General features: G+C 59.4%; 3 protein-coding genes and 1 long non-coding RNA gene across 4 annotated transcripts; 1 reads left to right on the forward strand and 3 right to left on the reverse strand.

Annotated features, from left to right (window-relative positions):
- Positions 1 to 555: 555 nt before the first annotated feature.
- On the forward strand, positions 556 to 2,461 carry LOC134055548 (EH domain-binding protein 1-like protein 1). The gene is made up of 6 exons (XM_062511950.1): positions 556 to 651; positions 775 to 880; positions 1,098 to 1,197; positions 1,407 to 1,480; positions 1,936 to 2,050; positions 2,303 to 2,461. Exons 2-6 carry the CDS (start codon positions 787 to 789, stop codon positions 2,388 to 2,390), a joined length of 471 nt encoding a protein of 156 aa, XP_062367934.1. The 5' UTR covers positions 556 to 651; positions 775 to 786; the 3' UTR covers positions 2,391 to 2,461.
- Positions 2,462 to 2,627: 166 nt separating this feature from the next.
- Positions 2,628 to 6,360, reverse strand: TRPT1 (tRNA phosphotransferase 1). The gene is made up of 7 exons (XM_062512021.1): positions 6,304 to 6,360; positions 5,659 to 5,755; positions 4,725 to 4,882; positions 3,922 to 4,096; positions 3,417 to 3,473; positions 3,194 to 3,304; positions 2,628 to 2,773 (listed from the first exon to the last, which is right to left on the reverse strand). The coding sequence occupies exons 1-7, from the start codon at positions 6,358 to 6,360 to the stop codon at positions 2,697 to 2,699; spliced, it is 732 nt and encodes a 243-aa protein (XP_062368005.1). The 3' UTR covers positions 2,628 to 2,696.
- Positions 6,361 to 6,577: 217 nt separating this feature from the next.
- SCYL1 (SCY1 like pseudokinase 1) lies at positions 6,578 to 12,776 on the reverse strand. The gene is made up of 16 exons (XM_062511918.1): positions 12,541 to 12,776; positions 11,954 to 12,097; positions 11,653 to 11,775; positions 11,188 to 11,402; positions 10,995 to 11,085; positions 10,659 to 10,814; positions 10,127 to 10,285; positions 9,810 to 9,917; positions 9,511 to 9,624; positions 8,886 to 9,041; positions 8,453 to 8,641; positions 7,899 to 7,971; positions 7,572 to 7,766; positions 7,405 to 7,487; positions 7,126 to 7,321; positions 6,578 to 6,783 (listed from the first exon to the last, which is right to left on the reverse strand). Exons 1-16 carry the CDS (start codon positions 12,676 to 12,678, stop codon positions 6,662 to 6,664), a joined length of 2,262 nt encoding a protein of 753 aa, XP_062367902.1. The 5' UTR covers positions 12,679 to 12,776; the 3' UTR covers positions 6,578 to 6,661.
- A 2,564-nt stretch (positions 12,777 to 15,340) lies between these two features.
- Positions 15,341 to 18,292, reverse strand: LOC134055552 (uncharacterized). Its single transcript, XR_009934091.1, has 2 exons — positions 16,311 to 18,292; positions 15,341 to 16,127 (listed from the first exon to the last, which is right to left on the reverse strand). It is a non-coding gene; the product is annotated as an uncharacterized LOC134055552 (long non-coding RNA).
- Positions 18,293 to 21,360: the final 3,068 nt, after the last annotated feature.

The raw sequence follows: 21,360 nt of genomic DNA on the forward strand, positions 1-21,360 counted from the left end.
GGCCCCATCGGCGGGGGGGCGCCCCCAGACCCCCACCTGGGCCCCGTGGAGGGGGGGCCCCCCCAGGACCCCCACTCTGACACAGCTGAGCCCCCCCCCACCCAGCCCAGCACCCCCCGGGAGGAGCCCCCCCGGGACCCCCAAAACGACACTCTGGAGGGGGGGCTCCCCCAGGGCCCCTCCCCATCCTTTGGGGGGGTCTCAGCTGGGTCCGGGCCCCCCCCCCGGCCCGCGGGGATTGGGGGGGGTCTCCCCACGCCCCCCCCCCGCTCCAGGAGCCTCTCCCGCCTGCGGGACCCCGACCTGCGGCGCCGGCGCTTGGGGAGGGGCCGGGACCCCCCCCCGAAGGTGAGACCCCCCCCCCTCCCCCAGAACCCACCCGAGACCACCCTGGGACCCCCAAGGTGAGACTCCCCCTCCCCAATGTGGGGTTCCCTGACCCCCTCCCTCTCCCCAGGGTGACGTCAGGACACCCCCAGTGACCCCACCTGCCCCTCCCCCCTCTGGTGAGCGGCGGGGGGGGGGGGGGGCGTGGCCGTGGGACCTCCCCCCCAACCCCCCCCGGGGGGAGATTCGGGGTCACCCCCGTGTCCCCTCCCCCCCCCAGAGACCCCAAGGGAGCCCCCGGAGCCCCGCGAGGAGGAGAGCGGGGTAAGGGGGGACACGGGAGGGGACACGGGAAGGGACAATGGGGACAGGGGAGGGGGGACACCTGCGGGTGACAGGGACAGCGGGTGGCCCTGGGGGTGACACGGGTGTCCCCACGGGTGACAGGGCCAGTGGGTCATGGCCGAGCTGGTGGCCCTGGAGCAGGACCAGGCCCGGTTGGACGCTCAGGCCCCGGCGCTGGAGCGGGAACTGCGGACGCTGATGGAGAGCGGTGAGGGGACACTGGGGACATCATGGGGACATCATGGGGACAGCAGGACAGGGGGATATGGGGACAGGGAGGGGACACGGGGCACATGAGAAAAGAGGGACACCAGGGGACACTGGGAGCACACAGCTCACGATATCCCCAATGTCCCAAATGTCCCCAAATGTGCCCCAATGTCCCCGGTGCCCCCAATGTCCCCCCAATGTCCCCGTGTCCCCAGGTGCGGACCCCGCCCGCGAGGAGCGGCTGCTCCGGGATTGGTTCTCGCTGGTTCAGCAGCGGAATTTGCTGGTGCGGCGACAGGACCAGCTGCAGCTGCTGTGAGGGGACAGCGGCGACACCGCGGGGACACCGCGGGGACATCGCCGCCCTCCCTCCGTGTCCCTTCTGTCCCCTCCCTGGGACCCCCCCAGCGCGGCGGGACCGGCTCCGGCTGCGGCGAGGGGACACTGGGGACACTGGTGGGGGGGGGCTCTGCCAGCCCTGGTGACATCTCCTTGTCCCCTCTGTCCCCTCGTGTCACCCCCAGGGCGCAGGAGCGGGACCTGGAGCGTCGCTTTGAGCTGCTGAGCCGGGAACTGCGGGGGCTGCTGGGGACAGAGGGTGCGACACTGGGGACAGGGGGACACTGGGGACATCGAGGGGACACTGGGGACATCGAGGGGACACTGGGGATGGCGGGACATTGGTGACAGAGCCGGGGACAGGGGGACACGGGGACGGAAAATACCGGGGGAATGCTGGGGACAGAGGGTGGGACATTGGGGACATAGAGGGGGGGGACACTGGGGACACATCGGGGACAGGGGAGGACGGGAGGACACTGGGGACAGCGGGACAAAGGCTGGGATGGGGACACCTGGGACAGGGAGGACATTTGGGGGGACAGGAGGACATTTGGGGACACCGGGGACAGGGAGGACATTTGGGGGGACAGGGGGACATTGGGAACGCTTGGGGACATCTGGGGACACGGCGGATGCCAAGCACAGGAGGAGGCAGCGGGGAGGACGCAGGGCTTTGGGGGACATTTGGGGGACATTTGGGGACCCCCACAGAGTGGCAGAAGCCCCCGGCCCAGCGCCAGCGCGAGCAGCTCTTACTGGAGGAACTGGTGGCACTGGTGAACCGGCGGGATCGGCTCGTGTGGGACCGGCACCGCCGCGAGTCCAGGTTGGGGACACCGGGGAGGGTCCCGGGGGAATTTGGGGAGTCCTGGGGGGTCCCGGCAGGGGTTTGGGGGTGTCCCGAGGGAATTCAGGGGTGGCGCAGGGAGGACGGGGGGGGGGGGGGGGGGGCGGATTTGGGACTGTCCGGGGGTCTTGGGGAGGATGGGGAAGGTTCGAGAGGATTCTGGGGGGGTCTCGGGGAGGGTCTCGGGGGGATTTGCTGGGGGTCCAGCCCAGCCCTCCCCGACCCCCGCAGGGCGCAGGAGGAGGATGAGGAGCTGGAGCGGAGCCTCGACCCCCGGCGCCGCCGCTTCGGCCGCAGGGAAACGTGCGGGATCTGCTGAGAGACCCCCCGGGACCCCCAAAACCCCCGGGACCCTCAATCCCCCTCCCCAGGACCCCCGCGGTACCCCCCAGATCCCGGCAATAAAGGAAATTTTCTGTGTGAAATCCGATTTGGGGGGCACTGGGAGGGACTGGGATGGGCCTGGGGGGGGGGGGAGGGTCCTGGGTCCCTCCGGGTGTTTTTGGGGAGGGGGTTTCATGTCTGACCCTCTCATGTGACTCTCATGACTCGCTCGTGGTGCTCGGCGGGGTTTATTGGTGCCTGTGGACCCCTCCCCAAATCCTTGTGGGGTGGAGGGGGGGGCTCAGACCCCCCTCAAATCTTCGTCCGGGGGTCTCTGCCCCCGCTCGTCCCAGGGCCCATCCAGGGGCAGTTCACACCCTATGGGGGGGAGGGGGAATAGAGCCGCTGTTGCCATGGCAACGGGACACCCCAATATCTGAGACCCCCAAATCCTGACCCCCCCCCCCTCAACCCCAGACCCCCCAAAGCCGCCCCCCCCCAATCCTGACTCCACCCAAAACCCTCTCAGCTCCCCCCCCCCCCCCCAGTTTTGGGATCCCACTCAAATCCCCGAGTCCTCCCCACGACCCCCCAAGTTTTGGGGTCCTTCCCAAACCCCTCGGCCTCCCCAGACCCCCATTTCCGGGACCCCTCCCCAAATTCCTGAATACTCCTCCAAAACCCTTTAACCCCCAAATTTCAGGATTCTTTCTCCCCCCCCCCCCCCCACCACCCCAAGCCCCCTGAGCCCGCCCCCCCCCCCCAAAAAAAAAAAAATTTGGGGTTCCCCCCCCTCACGGTGCGGCCGCAGCTGCAGAACCCGCAGGAAATATTTGGGGGGGATGCAGCCCTGGGCGTCCCCCGGCGTCAGGATCACCCCGTTGGCCGAGCGGAAAAAGGGGATCCCGTCTGGGGGGAGGGTCCGGGGGGGTCACACGGACATCGGGGGGACCCCCAAACATCGGGGACCTCCCCAAAATATCGGGAACCCCCAAAAAATGGGGACACCCCACCCCCTCACCCGCCAGCGCCCGGGGGCCGTCGATGATGATGGCGATCTCCGAGTCCGACCTCATCCCTGTGGGGAGGGGGATTTTGGGGGGTCCTGGGAGGTTTTAGGGGGTCCTAAAAAAGCTTGGGGGGGTGTGTCTGGTGGGGGGTGTAGGGGTCTGCAGGGGTCTGCTGGGGGGGGTTTGGGGGGGTCTCAAAGAGGATTTGAGGAGTTCTAGAAAGGGATTTGGATGTGCCAAAAGGGTCTGGGAGTTTTGGGGGAGTCCTTGGGGGTTTAGGGGGTCCCTGCTGAGCGTGCGGAGAGCCCGGAGAGATTTTAGGGGGCGTCTTTGGGGGTGCCATGGGGTATTTTTTTTTTTCTTGGGGGGGGGGGGGGCCTCTCCCTGCTGCACACTCCAGGATCCCCCAGCAGGTGAGGGGGTGGGGGTCTCTGAATCTCGGGGGATTTTGGGGTGTCCCGAGGAGGAATTTTTTTTTTTTTTCTTTTTTGGGGAGGGGGAGGGAGGGTCACTCACCGCTGCGCACCCCGGGGTCCCCTGGCAGCCCCCCCGCCAGGTGCAGGTGTTGGCGGCCCATGGGGCGCAGCCCCCCCGCCCGGATCGGGCCCCACAGGCAGCGCCGGGTGCCGTGGGCGAGGGTGGGGGGCAGCGCCCCGGGGCTGAGCAGGGGGGTCAGCTCCAGCTCCGGCACCTGAGACCCCCGCACACGGCCCATGGAGCAGCCGCGACCCCCAAAATCTCACCAGGGATTCCCAAAATCTCACTCGCGATTCCCAAATCCCACCCAGGACCATCAAATCCCACCCGGGATTCCCAAAATCCCACCCAGGATTCCCAAAATCCCACCCAGGATCCCCAAATCCCACCCAGGACCATCAAATCCCACCCGGGATTCCCAAAATCCCACCCAGGATTCCCAAAATCCCACCCAGGACCATCAAATCCCACCCGCGATTCCCAAAATCCCACCCAGGATCACCAAATCCCACCAGGGATTCCCAAAATCTCACCCGGGATCCCCAAATCCCACCCAGGATCCCTAAATCCCACCAGGGATTCCCAAAATCTCACCCGGGATTCCCCAAATCCCACCCAGGATCCCTAAATCCCACCAGGGATTCCCAAAATCTCACCCGAAATTCCCCAAATCTCACCCGGGATCCCCCAAAAATCCCACCCGAAATTCCCCGGATCACACTCCGGATGTGCAAAATTCCTCCCCAGCTCCCCCAATCCCCTCGGGACCCCCCCCAAATCCCCCAGAAACCCCCCCCAAACCCCTCCCCAGCCCCCCCAGTCCCCTCGGGACCCCCCCTCACCGGCAGGGAGTGCCCCTGGTTCGCCCTCACCCTCAGGGGGTCCGGCCGGAGGGCGAAGCGACCCTTGGGGTCAGTGGCCACCACCCTGCGCACGTCGCCCTCCGAGACCCCCGCGAAGCGTCGCAGCCTCAGCAGAGCCCCCACCTCAACAAAACCGTCTGACCCCAAAACCACCACCCCCCCCCCCGAGACCCCCGTCAGGGCCTTTGGGAAGGGTCTCAGGGGGCATTTGGGGAACCCCAGCAGATGTTTAGGGTCCCCAAAAGGCATTTGGGGGAATCTTGGGGGGGAAGGGGGGGGGGGGGAGGCTCAAAATGTATTTGGGGTGTCCCGGGGCACACTTTGGGGGATTTGGGGTGTCCAAAGGAACACAACAGGGTATTTGGGGTGGTCCCGGGGGTGTTTTGAGGCAAGAAGAGGGGTGGTTTGGGCTTCCAGAGAGCATTTAAGGGATCCCAAAAAGCATTTGGGGCATCCCAGAAGGAATTTGAGGGCAAGGCAAGGGTGGCTTGGGGTCCCAGAGGGCATTTGAGGGATCCCAGAGGGGATCTGGGGGAACCTGGAGGGGATTAGTGGGTTCAAGGGGGAATTTTGGGGGTGGGCTGAAGGTGCTGGGGGACACCTGGGGACAGGGCAGGGATAGTTTGGAGTCCGAGGAAGCATTTCAGGGGTCCTGGGGACAATTAAGGGGTTCCAGGAGCTATTTTAGGGTGTTTGGGGGTGCCAGGGAGCATTTGGGGGTGAGCTGGGGGTCCTGGTGGGTGTTTTGGGAACCCCGTTGTGGGTCTGGCGGGGGGGACAGAAGGAATCTTGGGGTGGATTCAGGGGTGCCGGCAGACTCTTGGTGAGTTCCTTGATTAATCTGGGGGTCTCGGGGTGGGTGGCTGAGGGGGATTTTGGGGGGGGGGGGGGGATTTGGGGGGGTCTCACGCACCCGGGCCCATGGGCAGCCCCTCGGCCGCAGCCCCGTGCCGCAGGACGTAGCTCAGCAGGACGTAGCTCAGGGTCTTCGAGAGCCGCACCCCGGGGTCCTGCGGGGGGGGTCCCATGGGTGACCCCAACCCAGCCCCGCGCACCCCCCACCCCAAATTGAGCTTCAAATGTTTCCCCCCCCCCCTCAATGCCACCCCCTAATATCGGGATCACCCCCCCCACCCCCCCATGAATTTCTGGGTCCCCCTTCCCCACTTTGATGTCCCCATTTTGTGTCCTCCTCGCTTCCCCCATCCTGGGGTTCCCCCCCTCCTGTCCCCCCAACCCTGGGGGTCCCCCCCCCCCCCACCCTTGGGTCTCTTCCCCCTCCCCCCCGTCGCTCGGCATTTTTGTCCCCTCCCCTCCAGGAATCCGCGTCCCTCCCCCTCAATTTCTGAGGTTCTTGCCCCCCTCCCCTTTTTGGGGTGTCCCCCCCAATTTCTGGGGTCCTTGTCACCCCTCCCCCAATTGTCCCCCCCACCCGAGATCCTCATCCCCACCTCCCTCCCCGTGGGGTATCCCCCACCCAAATGTGGGACTCCCCGCCCCCCTCCCCATCTCCCACCCCACCCCACCCCCAAATTTTGGGGGTTCCCCTCCCCACAACCTCCTCCTTCCTCCGCCGCCGCCGCTGGGCGGCGCTCGCGCCCTCCCCGCCGGCCATGCTTGGCCACGTGACCGCGCCCCCAGCGCCACATGACCACCCCACGTGACCTCCGAGCCGCCCCACGTGACCTCCGAGTCGCCCCACGTGACCCCGCCTCTCACGCCACGTGCCCCGGGGACTCACGTGTCCCCCTCACGAATCTCCCGCCACCAGCGCGCGGGGCCATTGCGGGGTTGGGGGTTTTATTATCGTTTTCCACCCCCGACAGAAAAAAAAAAAAAAAAAAAAAAAAAAAAAAAAAAATCCCAGGATTTCTCCGCACCCGCCCCTGTCCTCCAGGACCTCCCTCCCTCCATCCTCAGTCGAGTTTCCGCGCCCCCAATTTGGGGGGGCCCCGGGGACCCGCCCGGCGCTTGGCCTCCAGCTCCCGGCGCCGCTGCTGCTCCCGCTGCCGCCGGCCCGGGGGGGGCCCTGAGGTCACTGAGGGGGGGACACGGAAAAAGGGGGTCAGGGGGATGGGGGGGTCAGGGAAAGGGTGATTTGAGGGGGGGGCTGAGGCCCTGAGAAGGTCTCAGGGGGGTTCAGGGGGCCTGGGGGGTGTTGGTGTCACAAGAGGGGTTGGGGAGGGTCTAGGAGGGGTCTGGGGTCCCAAGGATATTGGGGAGGGGACCGGGGGAGGTCCCGGGAAGCTGGAGGGGGGAGGGTCCCGGGGAGAGATCCCGAAGAGCTTATTTGGGGTCCCTGGGTGGCGGGGGGCACCCCAGGCGGTGCTGGGGGGGGGTTGGGGGTGATCTCCGGAGCGTCCCGGGGCGGGGGTCTCACCGTGCTGGCTGGGCAGAGCCTCCCAGGCATCCTCAGTGCCCCACTCGCCCCCCGCCCCCCACCCCCCCTCGTCACCCCCCCCGGCTGGGGGAGGGTCGCTTGGGGGGGGCTGTGCGGGGATGGGGCCGCGGGGCTGCGGGGGGGTCCCCAAATCCTCCGGGCTGCTGGTGGGGGGGCTCCGGGGCAGCTCTATGTCCTGGGGGAGGAACAGAGGTGAGAGGATGGGGAGGGGGTCTCACTGTGCCACCCCCCCAAAAAAAAAAAAAAAAAAACCCTCACCTCCAGACTCCCCCAGTCATCATCCCACCCATCGGCATCTTCCAGGGGGGGCTCCTCGGGGGGGGGCTCCTCGGGGGGGGGCTCTAAGGAGGCCAAAATGAGGGCTTGAGTGGGGGGTGGTCCCCCCAAGGCTGAGGTGTCAGGAATTTAGGGGGGGGGTCACTCACCTTTTGGGGGGGCTGCAGGGCTCTCGGCCGGGGTCTGTGGGGGTCTCTGCGGGGGAGGGGGCTGTGCGGGGGCTGCCCCCCCCTCGCCCCCCATCAGCCGCGCCGTCAGGGAGGTGACACCGGTGACAGCCCAGGACACGGCAGCCCCCAACCCCCCCGCGCCCCCCCCCGGGATGGGGGCAGCGCTGGGGGCGTCTGCAGGAGAGAGGGGAGGGGGTTACATGATGGTGGGAGGGGGAAGCACCCCCAAAGCAGCCCCCAATTCCCCCAGATCTTTTATTTCTCCCCCTCCTCCCCATTTTTTTTGCCCCCTCCCCATTTTCTCACCCCCCTCCTGGGCCCCCCCGGCCTCGGCCGCTGCCTCCAGCTGCTCCAGGAAGCTGCGAATCGCCCGGAACGCCTGCGGGGGGGGACCCCAACAGTGAGAGACCCCCAGACCCCCACACCCCCTCCACAGCACCCAGACCCCCCCCCCCCCCCACAACTCCCCCAAAATTGCTCTTATTCCCTCCCCAAGCTCCCTGACCCCTCCCCCAATTTCTCCAAGACTCCCCAGTGGGACCCCCCAGCACCCCCTGATCTGAGACCCCCACTCAGTGGGACCCCCCCTCCTTTCATCGGGACCTGCAGCACCCAAACCCCCTCCCCAGTTATTCCTGCATCCTTCCCATCTCTCTGAAACCCCCTCCCCAATTATTCTGGGTTCCTCCCAAGTACCCAGACCCCTCCTCACTTTCTCTGAGTCCTTCCCCAACACCCAGACCCCTCCCCAATTATTCCTGGGTCAACACCCCCCATCCCCCTGAGATCCCTCCCCGATTTCTCTGTGTCTCTCCCCAGAACTCAGACCCCTCCCCAAATTCCTCCAACCCCACCCTCACCTGCTGTCGGACGTCGGGGTGGGGGTCCACGGTGAGGGCACACAGGGGGGGCAGCACCCGCCCTGCCACCTCGGGGGGGGAGTAGCACCCATGGGTGGCTGCGAAGGCGGCGACGGCCGCGGCCCGGGCGGGGGGAAAGGGGTCCCGGGTGGCCCTGGCCAGGGCGGGGGCCAAAACCCGCCGGCGGGTCTGGGGGGGACAGGGAGACAGTGAGGGGGGACAGGGGGACACAGGGTGGGGGGACAGGGGGACAGAGTCAGGGAGGGGACAGCAGACACAGAGTAATGAGGGGGGGGAGGGATATGGCAAAGGGGTCTTGAGTGGCCCCAGCCAGGGTGGGGGGGGGGGGGGGGGGGGGGGTCACAGAGTGACAGGGGGGGCACAGGGGAAAATGTGTGCTGGGGAATGCAGGGGGGGAGGGATCAGAGCTCACCTGGAGGGGCAGGTGGGGGGCCAGGCGCCCCAGGCACAGCGTCGCGTTGCAGCGCAGGGGTCCCAGCGCGTCCCCCCCCTGCACCTTCAGCAGCAGCCGGGGCAGCTCCCCCCCCCTGCGCCCCTCCCCCAGCTTGGGTGCCAGCAGCACCATGGACTGGGGGTGGGGGGAACACACAGGAGGGGGTCAGGGGCCACCCCAAGATGAGATTTTGGGGGTGGGGAGGGAGGATCCAACCCATTTGGGGGTGCCCAGGTGGTTGGGGGAGTCCCACCCATTTTGGGGACGCACAGGGGGTTTTGGAAGGAGGTTCCCAGGTTATTGGGGGGGGGGCTCAAGGTGATTGAAAAGCCCCACCCACGGGCGGGGGGGGGGGGGGTGTTCCCCACTCAGTCCCACCCTTTTAGGGAATACTCAGGTGACTGGGGGGTTCCCAGGTGGGTTTGGAGGTCACTACTTAATTTTTGGAAAAGTTTCCAGATGGTTTTAAGGGATGCCCAGGTAAACTTTTGGGAAGGTCCTGGATGATTTAGGGGGAATTTCCAGGTAATCTTGTGGGTCCTGGGTGATTTGGGTGGGATTCCCTGGTGATCTGGGGGGTCCTGGATGATTTTGGGGGGCTCACCTTCACCGTCTGTTCACGGATGGCCGGGTTGGAGTCGAGAAACCCGTGGGCAACGTGGGGGAAAATTTGGGAATCCACCGTGGCCTCAGGCAGGAACTCAATGAACTCCTCGAGCTGGGGGGGAGCCGTGACACCCCTGAACACCCCCAGGGACCCCCAGAACCCCCTAAAATCACAAATCACCCACCCACGGAACACCCCAAGGCTCCTCTGAACCACCCCCTCCAGTCTCTCCCACCCCCTTGCAGTCCTGAGTCCCTTTTCAGACTCTCCCAGTCCCTCCCAGTGCTCCCAGTCACCAGCTGCAGCAGGCGCAGGCGCAGGCCCCGCTCCGGGGACGAGAAGAGCCGGACGAGGACGGGGACGATTCGCTCCTGGTACTCGGGGGGGTCCAGGACCTTTGCAACCTGGGGGAGCAAGGGGGACACCAGGGGGTTATGGGGGGAAATTTGGGGGTCCTGTGGGGGTCCCATCTGCAGAAAGGGGGGGCGAGGAGGTTACAGGTGGGATTTTAGGGGTATTTTTGGGGGTCCCACCTGCAGCAAGGGGGGAAGGGAGTTTGTGAGTGGGATTTGGGGGGTCAGGGAGGTTATGGGGGTATTTTTGGGGGTCCCACCTGCAGCAGGGGGGGCAGGGCGCTGGCGTCGGCGCTGCCCAGCTCCAGGGCCTCGAGCAGCCTCGGGAGCAGCTTGTGCCTCCGGAAGGGCCCTGGGAGTGACTCCAGGAGAGGGGGCAGCTCCTGCAGGAATGTCCGGCGCTCCGAGGGGTCCTGGACCTGCCAGGGGGTCCCCAGAAACACCGGGAGTCATCAGGGGATGGGGTGAAAGAACAGGGACGGGGATGGAAATGCGAACAGAAATGGGGATGAGGAATGAAGGAATAGGATGGGGATGGGGAGGAGGGAAAAGGGATGGGAAGGATGCTGGGGATGAAGGGATAGACGTGGGGATGATGAGAACGAGGATGAAAGAACAGGGGAAAAGGGACAGGGATGAGGACAAAGGAACAGGAATAAACATGGGAATAAGACGAGCATAACAAGACAGTTACAGGGATGAGGGTGAAGAAATTGACGGGAATAAAGATTAAAAGACAGGAATGAACATGGGGATGAGGATGATGAAATGGAAATGAGGATGAGGCCAGACCTGGAAGTGCTCGAGGAAGAGCCCGGTGCGCACCAGGGCACAGGCCAGGAAGGCTCCTGGGCGCTGCAGCCGCTCCAGGAGCGGCCCCGGGCCCGGCCGGGACCCCGGATCTGCTGCCACCAGCTCCGAGAAGGGCGGGATGAGCTCGGGAGGCATCTGGGGGGGACGGAGGGGACACGGGCTCAGGGACACCCCAAGGGCTGGGGGGGTTCTGGTGGGTGAGCAGGAATTTGGTGGATCTGTAGGTTTGGAGGGAATCAAACTGGGGGGATCCTGGGTGTTTGGGTGTGCCCAGGGATTTTGGGGGGGGGGGGGGGGTCCCAGGGGATCGCTGACCTTGCCAAAGCTGCGCAGGGCCCCCGGCCGAGGGAGGGGTCCATTGAAGATCTCCCAGATGAGGCAGCCCAGGCGCCACATGTCCCCTGCCCTGGGGGGATGTGACAGTGGGGAGGGGGCACGGGGGACCCCCCCCATGGTCCCTTGAGCCCCCCAATGCCACCCTCCCTTTAATGTTCCCTCCCCAACTCACCAGGGGTCCCCCTGCCCTCGGGAGGGGTCGCTGAGCTCGGGGGGGTCCTGGGGGCGAGGGGGGTCACTGGGGGAGCGGGCGGGGGTCCCTTCACTGGTGGGTGCCACCCGCTCGAGCCCCCCCAGTTTCCACTCGCCCCCGGGGTCCACGAAGACGGCGTCGAGTCCCAGCGCGTGGTGAACCAGTCCCGAGACCCCCAGGAACGCCAGCGCCGTCTGGGGGGGCAAAGAAAACCCCTGATATTGGTAACCCCCCCCAAAAAAAAGGTACCCACCCACCCAGGAGCCTAAAACCCCTCAGAAACCCTCCCAGGTCCTGGAGATTTCCCCCCCCCCAAGATCCTGGGGATCCCCCCACCCATCTAGGCCCCCCAGATCATCACAAAAAGCTCAGGTCTCCCCCCAGGGACCCTCCCTCAGATTGTCCCCAAATGCCAGACCCCCCCCCCCCAATTCCCCCCCTTACCAGCAGCCGCTGCAGCCCCCAGGCCACCTCCTGCTCGCCCGTGTCCCCGCTCGGGGGGTTCAGCCGCAGGTGCCGCCGCAGGGGGGTCACAGCCTCTGTCACCAGGTACAGGCACTGCTCCGTCTGGGGGTGACACTCCAGGTCACCTCGGGGACCCCACAGCACCCCCTGCCACCCCTCGTGTCCCCCCAGATCCTTGTGTCCCCTCACTGTTCCTATGTCCCTGTCCCCACAATGTCTCTCTGTCCCCCCCACTCCCCTGTGTCCCCACCGACCCCCCCGGTGTCCCCAGTCCTGTCACCTCCAGGCTGTCCAGGTACCCCAGGATGTTGGGGTGTCGGAGGCTGCGGAGGCGCTTCAGCCCTGCCCGGGCCAGGGCGGTGGCACCGGGGTCGCTCCCCGGGCCCAGGCTGTGAGCGAACACCGATACCGGAGCGCCATCGGCCTGGGGACACGGGGACAGACGGGACAGTCAGGGGACAGCACGGTGACAAGCACAGAGGGGAAGGGGAACACAGGGGGACACTGTGGGGACACGCGGGGCCGGAGAAAGGACGTGACAGGGGGACACGGTTGGGACACGAGGGGACAAATGGAGATACGGGGACAGTGGTGACGTGGGGAATGGAGACATCTGGGACCTGGCGACGGGGGTCATGAGGGGACATCTGGCGACGGGGGGACAGGTGACAGCTACACCCGGGGGTACAAAGGGGTGAAGACACCGAGGGACACAGGGGGTGGGGACACGGAGGGACAGGATGGGGATGGGGGGGACATCGAGGGGACCCGGGGGGACTCGCGGGATGGCGGGGCCGTGGCCATTGAGGGATCCGGGTACGCGGAGGAGGGGACACACGAGGGGACCCCCTCCCACAACCCCCTCACCTTACGGCGCCCCCGCAGCAGCCGCCAGAGTGGGGCCGGTGCTGCGGGGTCCGGGAGCGGCTCCGCGTCGGGATCCGCATCGGGCGGGCCCAGCTCGAAGGGGAAATCCCGCACCGGGTCCCGGGAGAAGAGCCACATGGCGGGGCCGGGGCCGGGCCGGGCCCGGGGGTCCCGGAGGGTCCCGGGGGTCCGAGGGGGTCCCTGGGCCGGGCCCGGAGGAAGCGGCGGCGCCGCCGGGCGGGAGGATCCGGTGACGGGACGGGGGCGGGGCCTCGGGCAGCCAATGAGAGCTCGGGGCGGGGTGTGGGTGAGCCAATGAGGGTGCGGGAGGTGGGGAATGGGAGGAGCGGAGGGCGGGACTCATGGGAGTCAATGAGGGGCTGGGGGGGGCAGAATGAACCAATGAGGGGCCAGAAACAGGGAAGGGGCGGGGCGGAAAGGGGGGGTAGACCAAAAGCATCGGGGAGGGGCGTGGCGTTTAAAGGACACGCGGCAGGAAGCGGCGGTGACGTCACCAAGCGCACCCAGTTCGCGCTGCCGTGACGTCAGGAGACAATGACGTCATCCACACCACGGTCATATTCCCCCCCACACCGCTTCAATGACGACACAAGGGCAGGATTCAGCAGTTTATTGGTCACTGAGGGACCCCGTCGCGATAGGGGGTCCTGTCACAATAATGGGGATTCACAGCAATACAGGGCCCCATCATGGTAACGGCTCCTTGGAGCAACACAGGGGCCCTGTCACATGTAAGAGCACTGTCACGACAGGGGGTTCTGTCTCCTCTTCAGAACGATCGAGGGTCCTGTCACGATACCGAGCCCTCGCAACAGACGATTCCCATCATGATATGGGAGACCCCTGTCCTGGTATCATGGGTCACCCAGTGTGGGGCTCTGGGAAAGTGAGAGGCAGGGGCGTCCCTGTCACAATAAGGAGTCCTTGTCACGATATGAAAGGCCCTATTACCAAAAAGGGGCCGCTGTCATGACATGGAATCACCCCGTCCTTGTACCATGGGTCACCCCAAAGCCACGTGAATAAATGAGCGAGGGTTCTCATCATGATAGCAGGTCCTTATCGCAATACAAGAGCTCCTATCACGATATCAGGTCCCTGTTCAGATATAGGGGTCTCCCTTTTTTCTGGACTGAGAGCTCCCCAATTCAAGGAGGAGAAAAAGAGGGGTCTCCACCACGATATGGGGCTTCCTGTCGCGATATGAGGGTGCCTCTGTCACAATAGGGCCCAGGCCAGCAGCAGCGGCGCCGCGAGGGGTCGAACCCCGCCCCGGGGGGTCCCGGGGGTGCCACCACCGGCGCCTTTTGCTTTTTTTTTTGGCCTTTTTGGGTCCGGAGGAGAAAAAGCAAAACCTGAGAAAACGGGCAAAAGTTTTCTCAGGAAAAGAAAAAACCTCCCGAAACAGGGAGAAAAAAAACCAAAAAACCCCCCCAAAACGGGTCCGGCTCCGCCCCACGCAATTTGGGGCGAAATGTGGGGAATTTGGGGCCGGAGCACACCTGAAAACAGGTGGTTTGGGGGGTCTGGGGCCCAGCACGCGCCCCCGGCGCAATTTGGGTGAAGAAATGGAGATTTTGGGTCTGAGCCACGACCCAGGCGCAAAACAGACTCAGAAACGGGGATTTGGGGTCACGGGCGCGTCCCGGTCGCAAAATAGGGCTGGAAAGTGGGATCTGGGAAACAAAATGGCTTCAAATCGGGGAATCTGGGGTTAATCCCGCGCCCCCGGCGCACGACAACGACGACGTGAAATAAGGATTTGGGGTCGGACGCGCGATCCGGGCGCAAAACGGGTCAGAAAAGGGGATTTGGGGCCGATTTCAGGCCCCCGGCGCTAAACAGGCTCAGGAAGGGCCGCTCTGGGTTCAACGCGCGCCCCCCGCCCCCGGCACAGAATTAGCTCGGAAATTGGGGGTGTGGGTTAATTACGCGCCCCCCTCGCAGTTTGGGCAGAGAACGGGGGATTTTGGGGTCGGCGCGTCCCGGGGCTCCGCCGGTACTTACTCCGCTCGCTCACCTTTTCCTGCCTCTTATTTTTGGGGGGGGATTTCTAGTTTTTAAGCCTTTTTTGGTTTTTTTTTTTTTTTTTTTTGGAGCAAATAGTCCGTTTTGGGGCGAATCGAGGCGGTTTTGGCACTTTCACTGTGGGGAGGGGAGAGAGACAACATCCAACCCTCCATCCCCCAAACCTGCTCCTCCATCCCTTGGCTTTGGGGGAAAATCTGGGGAAAATGGTTCAAAAGCTCCTCCCCCTCCCCAGGCACCACGCGAAGGCGCTGACTAAGCACTTTTTTGGGGTGAAAAAGCCTCATTTCAATTCCCAGCGTGGGGACAGGCCCTGGCAGCAGCGCATTCTCAGGCAATTTTAGCAATTTTGGGGTGGTTTTTTTTTTTTTTTTTTGGGGGGGGGGGGGTGTGGGGGGGGTGGTTAGCGGCCAAACCCAAAGCTCCCCCTCCCCTTCCATCCCTGGAGTGGCCCATTTTGGGGTGAAAGCGGCACAAATACCAATTTCTGGCTCCCTACTGTTCCTGCAGACCCTGATTTGGGGTTTTTTTTTGCCCCAGTCTCGCTCTCGGAGGCTCCTCTGGCGGGGGCAGGGCCGGCGGGGGCTGCAAAAAACACCCACGAGACCCCCCCCCCCAATACACACCCTGTCAGCACATTTGTGTTTGGGGGGAAAAAAAGCGACAGAATCGGTGAAACCGCCCCGATGGTCGCTGGTTTTGGGGAGGATTTGGGGTCGGGAGGTGCCCGCATGCCACGTCCGGGTGGGGGGGGGGGGGGGGGGGTTCCCCACCCTCTCCCCACCTCCCGACGCCCCAAACCGGCCGGAATCACCCCAAAACCGCCGCCCCTTCCCCTCCCCCACCTCCCGCGCGGGTCCCTGGGGGGGGGTGGGGTGGGTCTCAGGATTGGGGGAGGGGTGCACCCGGTACCTGCCACCGCCGATTTGGAGGGGGGGGGGGGGGTTTGCCTCAAATTCGAGGCTCCTTCCCCTCGCTCGCTCCTACACTTACTCGTTTTGGGGACAAAAGTCTAAATTTAACCATTCCTGCTGCTGGTTTTGGAGAAAAAAACCTGAAAACATGATTATTGTCCCCTCCCCCCACGCCTGCTCCAGCCCCTCCCTCCGTGGGTTTTTTTTTTGGGGGGGGGGGTTTTACTTTTTTTTTTTTTTCCTAAGGGAATTCTCTCGGAGTCACATTCCTGCTCTTCCAGCTTCACTTTGGGGCAAAAAAAGCTTCTTTTTTGATGCTGCTGACTCCTCTCACTTGCGGCTGCGGAAAGGGCGGAAAAAAAAACCCAAAACCGCCCCCTCCCCACCAAAAACCGACCTCCCCAAAAAATGAAATGAAATCGACTCTTACTTCTCTGCATTCCCCAAATCTGGGGGGGGTTCTCCTCAAATCCCTGCCGGAATCTCCTGAGCGCGTTTTGAGTGCAGACTGGCTTTTTTTTTTTGGTTAATTCCTTTTTTTTTTTTTTTTCCCCCTTTCCTCGGCTTTTTCTCACCGGATTTTTTTTTTCTTTTGGTCGTTTTTCCCTGCGTTTTGCTGTTGCCCTAGGGGGGGAAAAACACTCGAGAAACCCCCTCCCTCTTTTCCCACCTCCGAAAAAATAATAATAATAATAAAAAAAAAAATACAGAACATTTTTTTTATCATTTCTCTCCCTCTTTCTTTTTATCACCGGCCCCTCCCGCGCGACGCCTTTCGGTTAAAAACAAAAGATTTTGGACACTTACTGAACGGCGCCGGCGGGAGCGGCGGAGCCGGAGGGTGCTGGAGGAATTTGGGGGGGTTTTCCCCATTTCTGGGGAGTTTAATAGAAAAAGAGGGAAGGGGAAAGGGGCGACGGCGACGGCGCCTGAAACGACAAAACCCCAAAACCCCCCAAATCCCCCCAAAATTCCCACACCCCCGGGGGGGGGGGGTGGGGCCTCACCCGGCCGCTGCCTCCGGCTCCGTTTGGGGCATTTTCCTCAAATTCCTCAATTTTCCCAGCTCCGGGACCCAAATCGGGATTTTTCTTCCTTTTTCTCCCTTTATCCTTCTTTTTTTTTCATAATTTTTCGCTTCTATTTTCTCCTCTTTGATTTTCTCCCATTTTTCCTCTCTTCTATTCTCTTCTATTTTTTTCTCTCTTCTCATTTCTCCCTGTTTTCACTTCCATCTTCTCAAATTTTCAGCACTTGGGTTTTTCATTTTTTCTATCATTTTTTATTTTCTTTTTTCTAGTTTCATTTTCCCAATTGTATTTTTTCCAATTCTAGTTTTTTTCTATTTATTTTCAGTCTATTTCCATTATTTTTTCTATATTCTTCTATTTTCTATTTGTCCTATTTTCTTTTTTCTAGTTTCTTCTATTTTCCGATTTTCTTCTCATCTTTTTTTCTAGATTCCTTTTTCCATTTTTTCTATGCTTTTTCAATTTTCTTTTTTCCAATTTATATTTTTCCAAATTTTTTTCTATTTTCTTTTTTGTATTTTTTCCTATTTTTCTCTTTTTTCTGATTTTCTTCTATTTTCTCTGTTTTATTCTATTTTCTTTTTGTTCTTTTTTTTTCTCTCTTCTCTCTGCTCCTCCCCTGCCCAACTGCCGCCATTTTACCAAAAAGTCCTTTTTTCCCCCCAGATGGGGTCACTGCGAAGAAAATCTTTCCTTTCCCTGCCGACTCCATCTTCACTCTTCAGTTTTCCTGCTCTTCCCTCAAAATTGGTTCCTCTCAATCCATCCTGATCCTGAAAATGCCGCATTTCACCCCAAACCGGCCGCCCCCGTCTGCGCTGCCCGGCCCGGCCCCACTTGGGGACAAAACTACATTTTTCAAGCTTTAAGAGCTTTTCAAAACTTAAATTTAGGAGCTTTTTCTTTTTAGCAGAAAACAGCGTATCAAGCGCTTTTTCTTTCTCTAAATTAAAGCAGCTTAAAAAGCTCTTTTTGAATTAAAACCGCCCCAGCTCGCTCCGGCCTTTTTGTCACGTTATGATATTTTAAGCATTAAAGAGCTGCGAGAGCTGCGTTTTCTCCCAGAAATCGGCTTTGAAAGCAGCGATTTCTTAAAAACCAACATCAGAAGCTTCGGTTTAAATAAAAACCAGCTTTAAGAGCTTTTTTAAAGATTTTTCATTGATTTTTTTTTTTTTCAATTAAAAGCGCCCCGGCTTGCCCCGCTTTTCCCATTACTGGAATCGCGGCAATTTAAGGATTTTTACTGAAAGCAAGCAGCTTTAAGAGCTCAGTTTTCCTTAAAGGAAACAGCTTTTATCTCTTTTGTTCAAATAAACATTTAGGAGCCGCTTTTATGAAATAAAGCACTATTAGGAGATCTTTGTATAAAACACCGCAGCTTTAAGAGCTTTTCGTAGGCAATAAAGCCATTTTTGGAGCTCTCGATAGAAAATAAAGCCATTTTTGGAGCTATTTTGGATAAAATCGAGCAGCTATAAGAGCTTTCGGCTCAGAATCGAGCGGTTTTTGGGCCAAATTTGGACCAAATCGGGGCTGGATCTCGGCCGGGCGCTGCCGGCTCGGGGCCCTCCCTTATAAAGGGCCCGGCACCGCCTCCCGCGGGGGCGACAAAATAGTCCCTAAAAATCACCAAAAAAGGGCAGCAGCCCCCAGAATCGCCCCCCAAAAAACACCGCCCCCCGTGTGAAAAAGCCTCTTTTCTCATTATTTCTCATTTTTTACCCTTTTCTTTAATTTTTTCCCCTCACAAACCGCGCCTACACCCCCCACCCCCCCCACCGTGGGCCTTCGACCGCCTCACGCGGTCCGGCAGGAAAATGGTTAAAATTAACAGCGATATTTTTTTTTTTTCGTTCGGTTTGGTCTATTGTACCCTAAAATCTCTTTCCTCGACGTTCCCTGGTGGTTTTAGAGCTTTGTTGTTGTTGTTGTTGTTGTTTTATTCATTCATTTTGCTTGCTTTTTTGCTTTTGCTGCGTCACGGGGTTGGGCCGCTGCCAAAAAGGCGCCGTTTCTCCTCAAAAAGGTCACGAATCTTAGGGGGGGATTAAAAGTTCTTGAGGAGACACAGACCCCAAACCCTGAGTTTTCACCAATTTTTATTCCTTAAAAAAGCCCGAACTACCCTTTAAATTTTTTTTTTTTTCACTCCAGTCCAGCACAGCCAAAACCACCATTATTTTTTTTTTTTTAAGCACAGAAACGCACCGAAATGTCAGCATTTCATCCTATTTCAGGCCATGCTGAGTCATAGAAGTCCCCGTTTTCCATCTGGGATATAAATCCAGTTTTTTGTTTTTTGTTTTTTTTTTTTTGAGGCATTTTGAGGCTTTTGTTTTGTTTTGTTTTGTTTTTTTCCTCCCCATATTTTGAGGCGTTTTCGGGCAGGAAATGACACCCCAAAAGCGCTGGCAAGGAGGGAACAACACCCCCAATCCAACTCTTTAATTATCATTCATTAAAACTGCTCTGGGGTTAATTAAAGCTGCTGACAAAACCGGCGAGGCGTTTTGGAGGTGTGGGAGGAGCTGTTCCGACATTTTTCGAGGCGTTTCCTCCAGGAAGAACGATTTATTTTTATTAATTGTTTTCTGTATTATTTCATCATTAAGACTCTCAAATGGAATTTCCACACCCCCCCCCCCCCCCATTTCAGGTGCTGGAAAAGGCCTCCCCCCAAAAAATAAATAGCCTGAATTTAGGGAAGATTTATCTCAATGATAACTTTTATAGCAATAATTCGCTCATTCGCAGCTGGTTTAAACCCTAATCTAAAATTTTAAACAATTATAACATCTCTAACATGGCAGAAGTTCAAGTTTTCTGCATGAAACTACCCCAAAAGCTGCTTTTCCTCAGGGGCTGGCCCTGGAGAGGCTCTTTTAAGGCATTTTCCATGAAAAAGGTGAATCAGGTTTTTACCAAAACACTGAGTTTTATCAGGGGAGAAAAACGGGGGGAGGATTAACTTCAATAATTATTTCCTCAGCAATAATTCTTCCATCGTTAATTGTTTTTAACCACATCCCCCTGATTTCAGCTTCATTTTCTTTTTCTCACTTCTGACATGCCTAAAATTCATTGATTTGAATGGAAATGCCCCCAAAAGCTGCTTTTTTCTCAGAGCTCGGCCTGGAGAGGACATTCTAAAACATTTTCCTCTGGAAAAATGTTCTTCGCCAAGTCCTGGGTATTTCTAAGGCAAAAATTACAATAAAAAATAGAATAAAAAATAAGTTTGTTTGTTCTTTTTTTACTAGGCTACGACTAAAATTTCTCTAGAGCCTCAACAGCACTTGAAAGTCAGTTGAAGCCATTTTTGGGGTATAGGAGACAGGTTTTGCCCTCAAAAATCACCACTAAACCAAACCCTGCAGCTTTTAAGCTTCTTTTTAAACCCAAATGGGTCCTTTGAAACCCACACGAGGAGCCTGCCCTTCCACTCCCTCCAGGCCCCTTCCTCACTGGGTTTTTGAGGCAAAACCACCTCAATTCTTCACTCGAAACCCACCATTTCCTTGAGAATTTCCAGCTTTTGAAAAACCGACTCTTTTCAGCGACTTTTCACACAAAAATTACCTCACGAAAAGGGGCGCGTACAGGGGGGATTTGATCGCATCCTCTCACCCGCAGAATCCCCTGGAACTGCCATTAAATCAGCACAGATTCCCTCCCCCCGCCGGCTCCCATCCCCCACAACTCCGATTTTCATTCTGCCCCTCCCCCACGCCCACTTACAGGCAAAAAAAAAAAAAAAAAAAAAAAAAAAAAAAAAAAAAAAAGAAAGAAAATTGGGGGTGGGAGCGGCCGCGGAGGGATCCGGCGGAGAGTGCGGCAGTGAAAAGACCCCGGTCACGTGGCCGGCGGAGGGATCCACGCGCGGAGGGATTTGTGAGTGACGCGTTTGGGCGTGTCCAAGATGAGACCACGCCCCCTCACAAAAGGCCCCGCCCTTCGCTTTGCCGCAGTCGCCGCGGGGGCGGTGCCGGGGGCGGGAGCGCGGCGCCATCGCTGCGTCCGCCCCGCATTGGGCCGGGAAAGCGCAGAGTCACCTCAGCCGCGTCCCGAGAGACTGAACAGTTAAAGAAACAACCCTTTTGTCCTTGGTTTTTAACCTCAGAAAAGCCCGAGTTGCTTCAAGAAAATCTCATTTGCCTCAGAAAATGTCCGGTTTCCCTCAGGAACGTCTGGTTTTACCTCAGCAATGTCTTCACTTCCCTCTGAGTCGTCTGGTTTGTCTCAAAAATACTCGATTTCCCTCAAGAAGTGTCCTATTTGCCTCAAAAATGTCTTGTTTCGTTAATGTCTTATTTCCCTAAGAAATTAGTACAAAAAATGCTTCATTTCCTTCAGGAAGGTCCCGATTTCCCTCAGAAATGTCAATTTTTACTTCCGAAATGGCTTATTTCCCTCAGAAAAGTCTCTTTTTATTCAGCCATAACCCGCTACGGCCCCCCCGCCCAAAATGGCGCCTCCCCACAGAAACGAGGGGCGGGGGGGACACACGAGCGTCCTTCACGATTTCCCTCAGGAAACATTTATTCCAAAACATTTCTCCATCCCATCAAGTATTTATACTTTCTTTCTTTTTTAGTTTTGTAAATACGGGGTTTCAGAGCAATTTCTCCGTCTTCTTTAAGCCCCGGTAACACCGACCCCTTCCCACAGCACAAAACTCTCACTGGTTCTCCCTTAAAAAAAATCCTTACATTTCTGAAAAAGCACCTTAAGAAAATTCTGGACCGAGGCGGTTTTGCCGCAGAGTGGAGGCGTGTGGGGTTTATGGGTAGAAAATGTGATATTTTGGTTGGGCACATCCCTGC

Source organism: Cinclus cinclus, chromosome 33 (genome assembly GCF_963662255.1).
Source record: "Cinclus cinclus chromosome 33, bCinCin1.1, whole genome shotgun sequence".
Taxonomy (NCBI): Eukaryota; Metazoa; Chordata; class Aves; order Passeriformes; family Cinclidae; genus Cinclus; species Cinclus cinclus.

Bases quoted from the DNA above. Each gene is read 5' to 3' on its own strand.
- LOC134055548 (XM_062511950.1), top strand. From the start codon at position 787: ATGGCCGAGCTGGTGGCCCTGGAGCAGGACCAGGCCCGGTTGGACGCT. The intron at 881-1,097 runs GTGAGGGGACAC...CCGTGTCCCCAG, and splicing joins GCGGACGCTGATGGAGAGCG to GTGCGGACCCCGCCCGCGAG. The intron at 2,051-2,302 runs GTTGGGGACACC...CGACCCCCGCAG, and splicing joins CGGCACCGCCGCGAGTCCAG to GGCGCAGGAGGAGGATGAGG.
- TRPT1 (XM_062512021.1), bottom strand. From the start codon at position 6,360: ATGGCCGGCGGGGAGGGCGCGAGCGCCGCCCAGCGGCGGCGGCGGAGG. The intron at 4,097-4,724 runs GTGAGGGGGGGT...CGGGGGTCTCAG, and splicing joins ACCAGGGGCACTCCCTGCCG to GTGCCGGAGCTGGAGCTGAC. The intron at 3,474-3,921 runs GTGAGTGACCCT...CCCTCCCCACAG, and splicing joins GGACCCCGGGGTGCGCAGCG to GGATGAGGTCGGACTCGGAG.
- SCYL1 (XM_062511918.1), bottom strand. From the start codon at position 12,678: ATGTGGCTCTTCTCCCGGGACCCGGTGCGGGATTTCCCCTTCGAGCTG. The intron at 11,403-11,652 runs GTAAGGGGGGGA...TTGCCCCCCCAG, and splicing joins GGGGGCTGCAGCGGCTGCTG to ACGGCGCTGGCGTTCCTGGG. The intron at 10,286-10,658 runs GTCTGGCCTCAT...ACCCCCTGGCAG, and splicing joins TCTTCCTCGAGCACTTCCAG to GTCCAGGACCCCTCGGAGCG.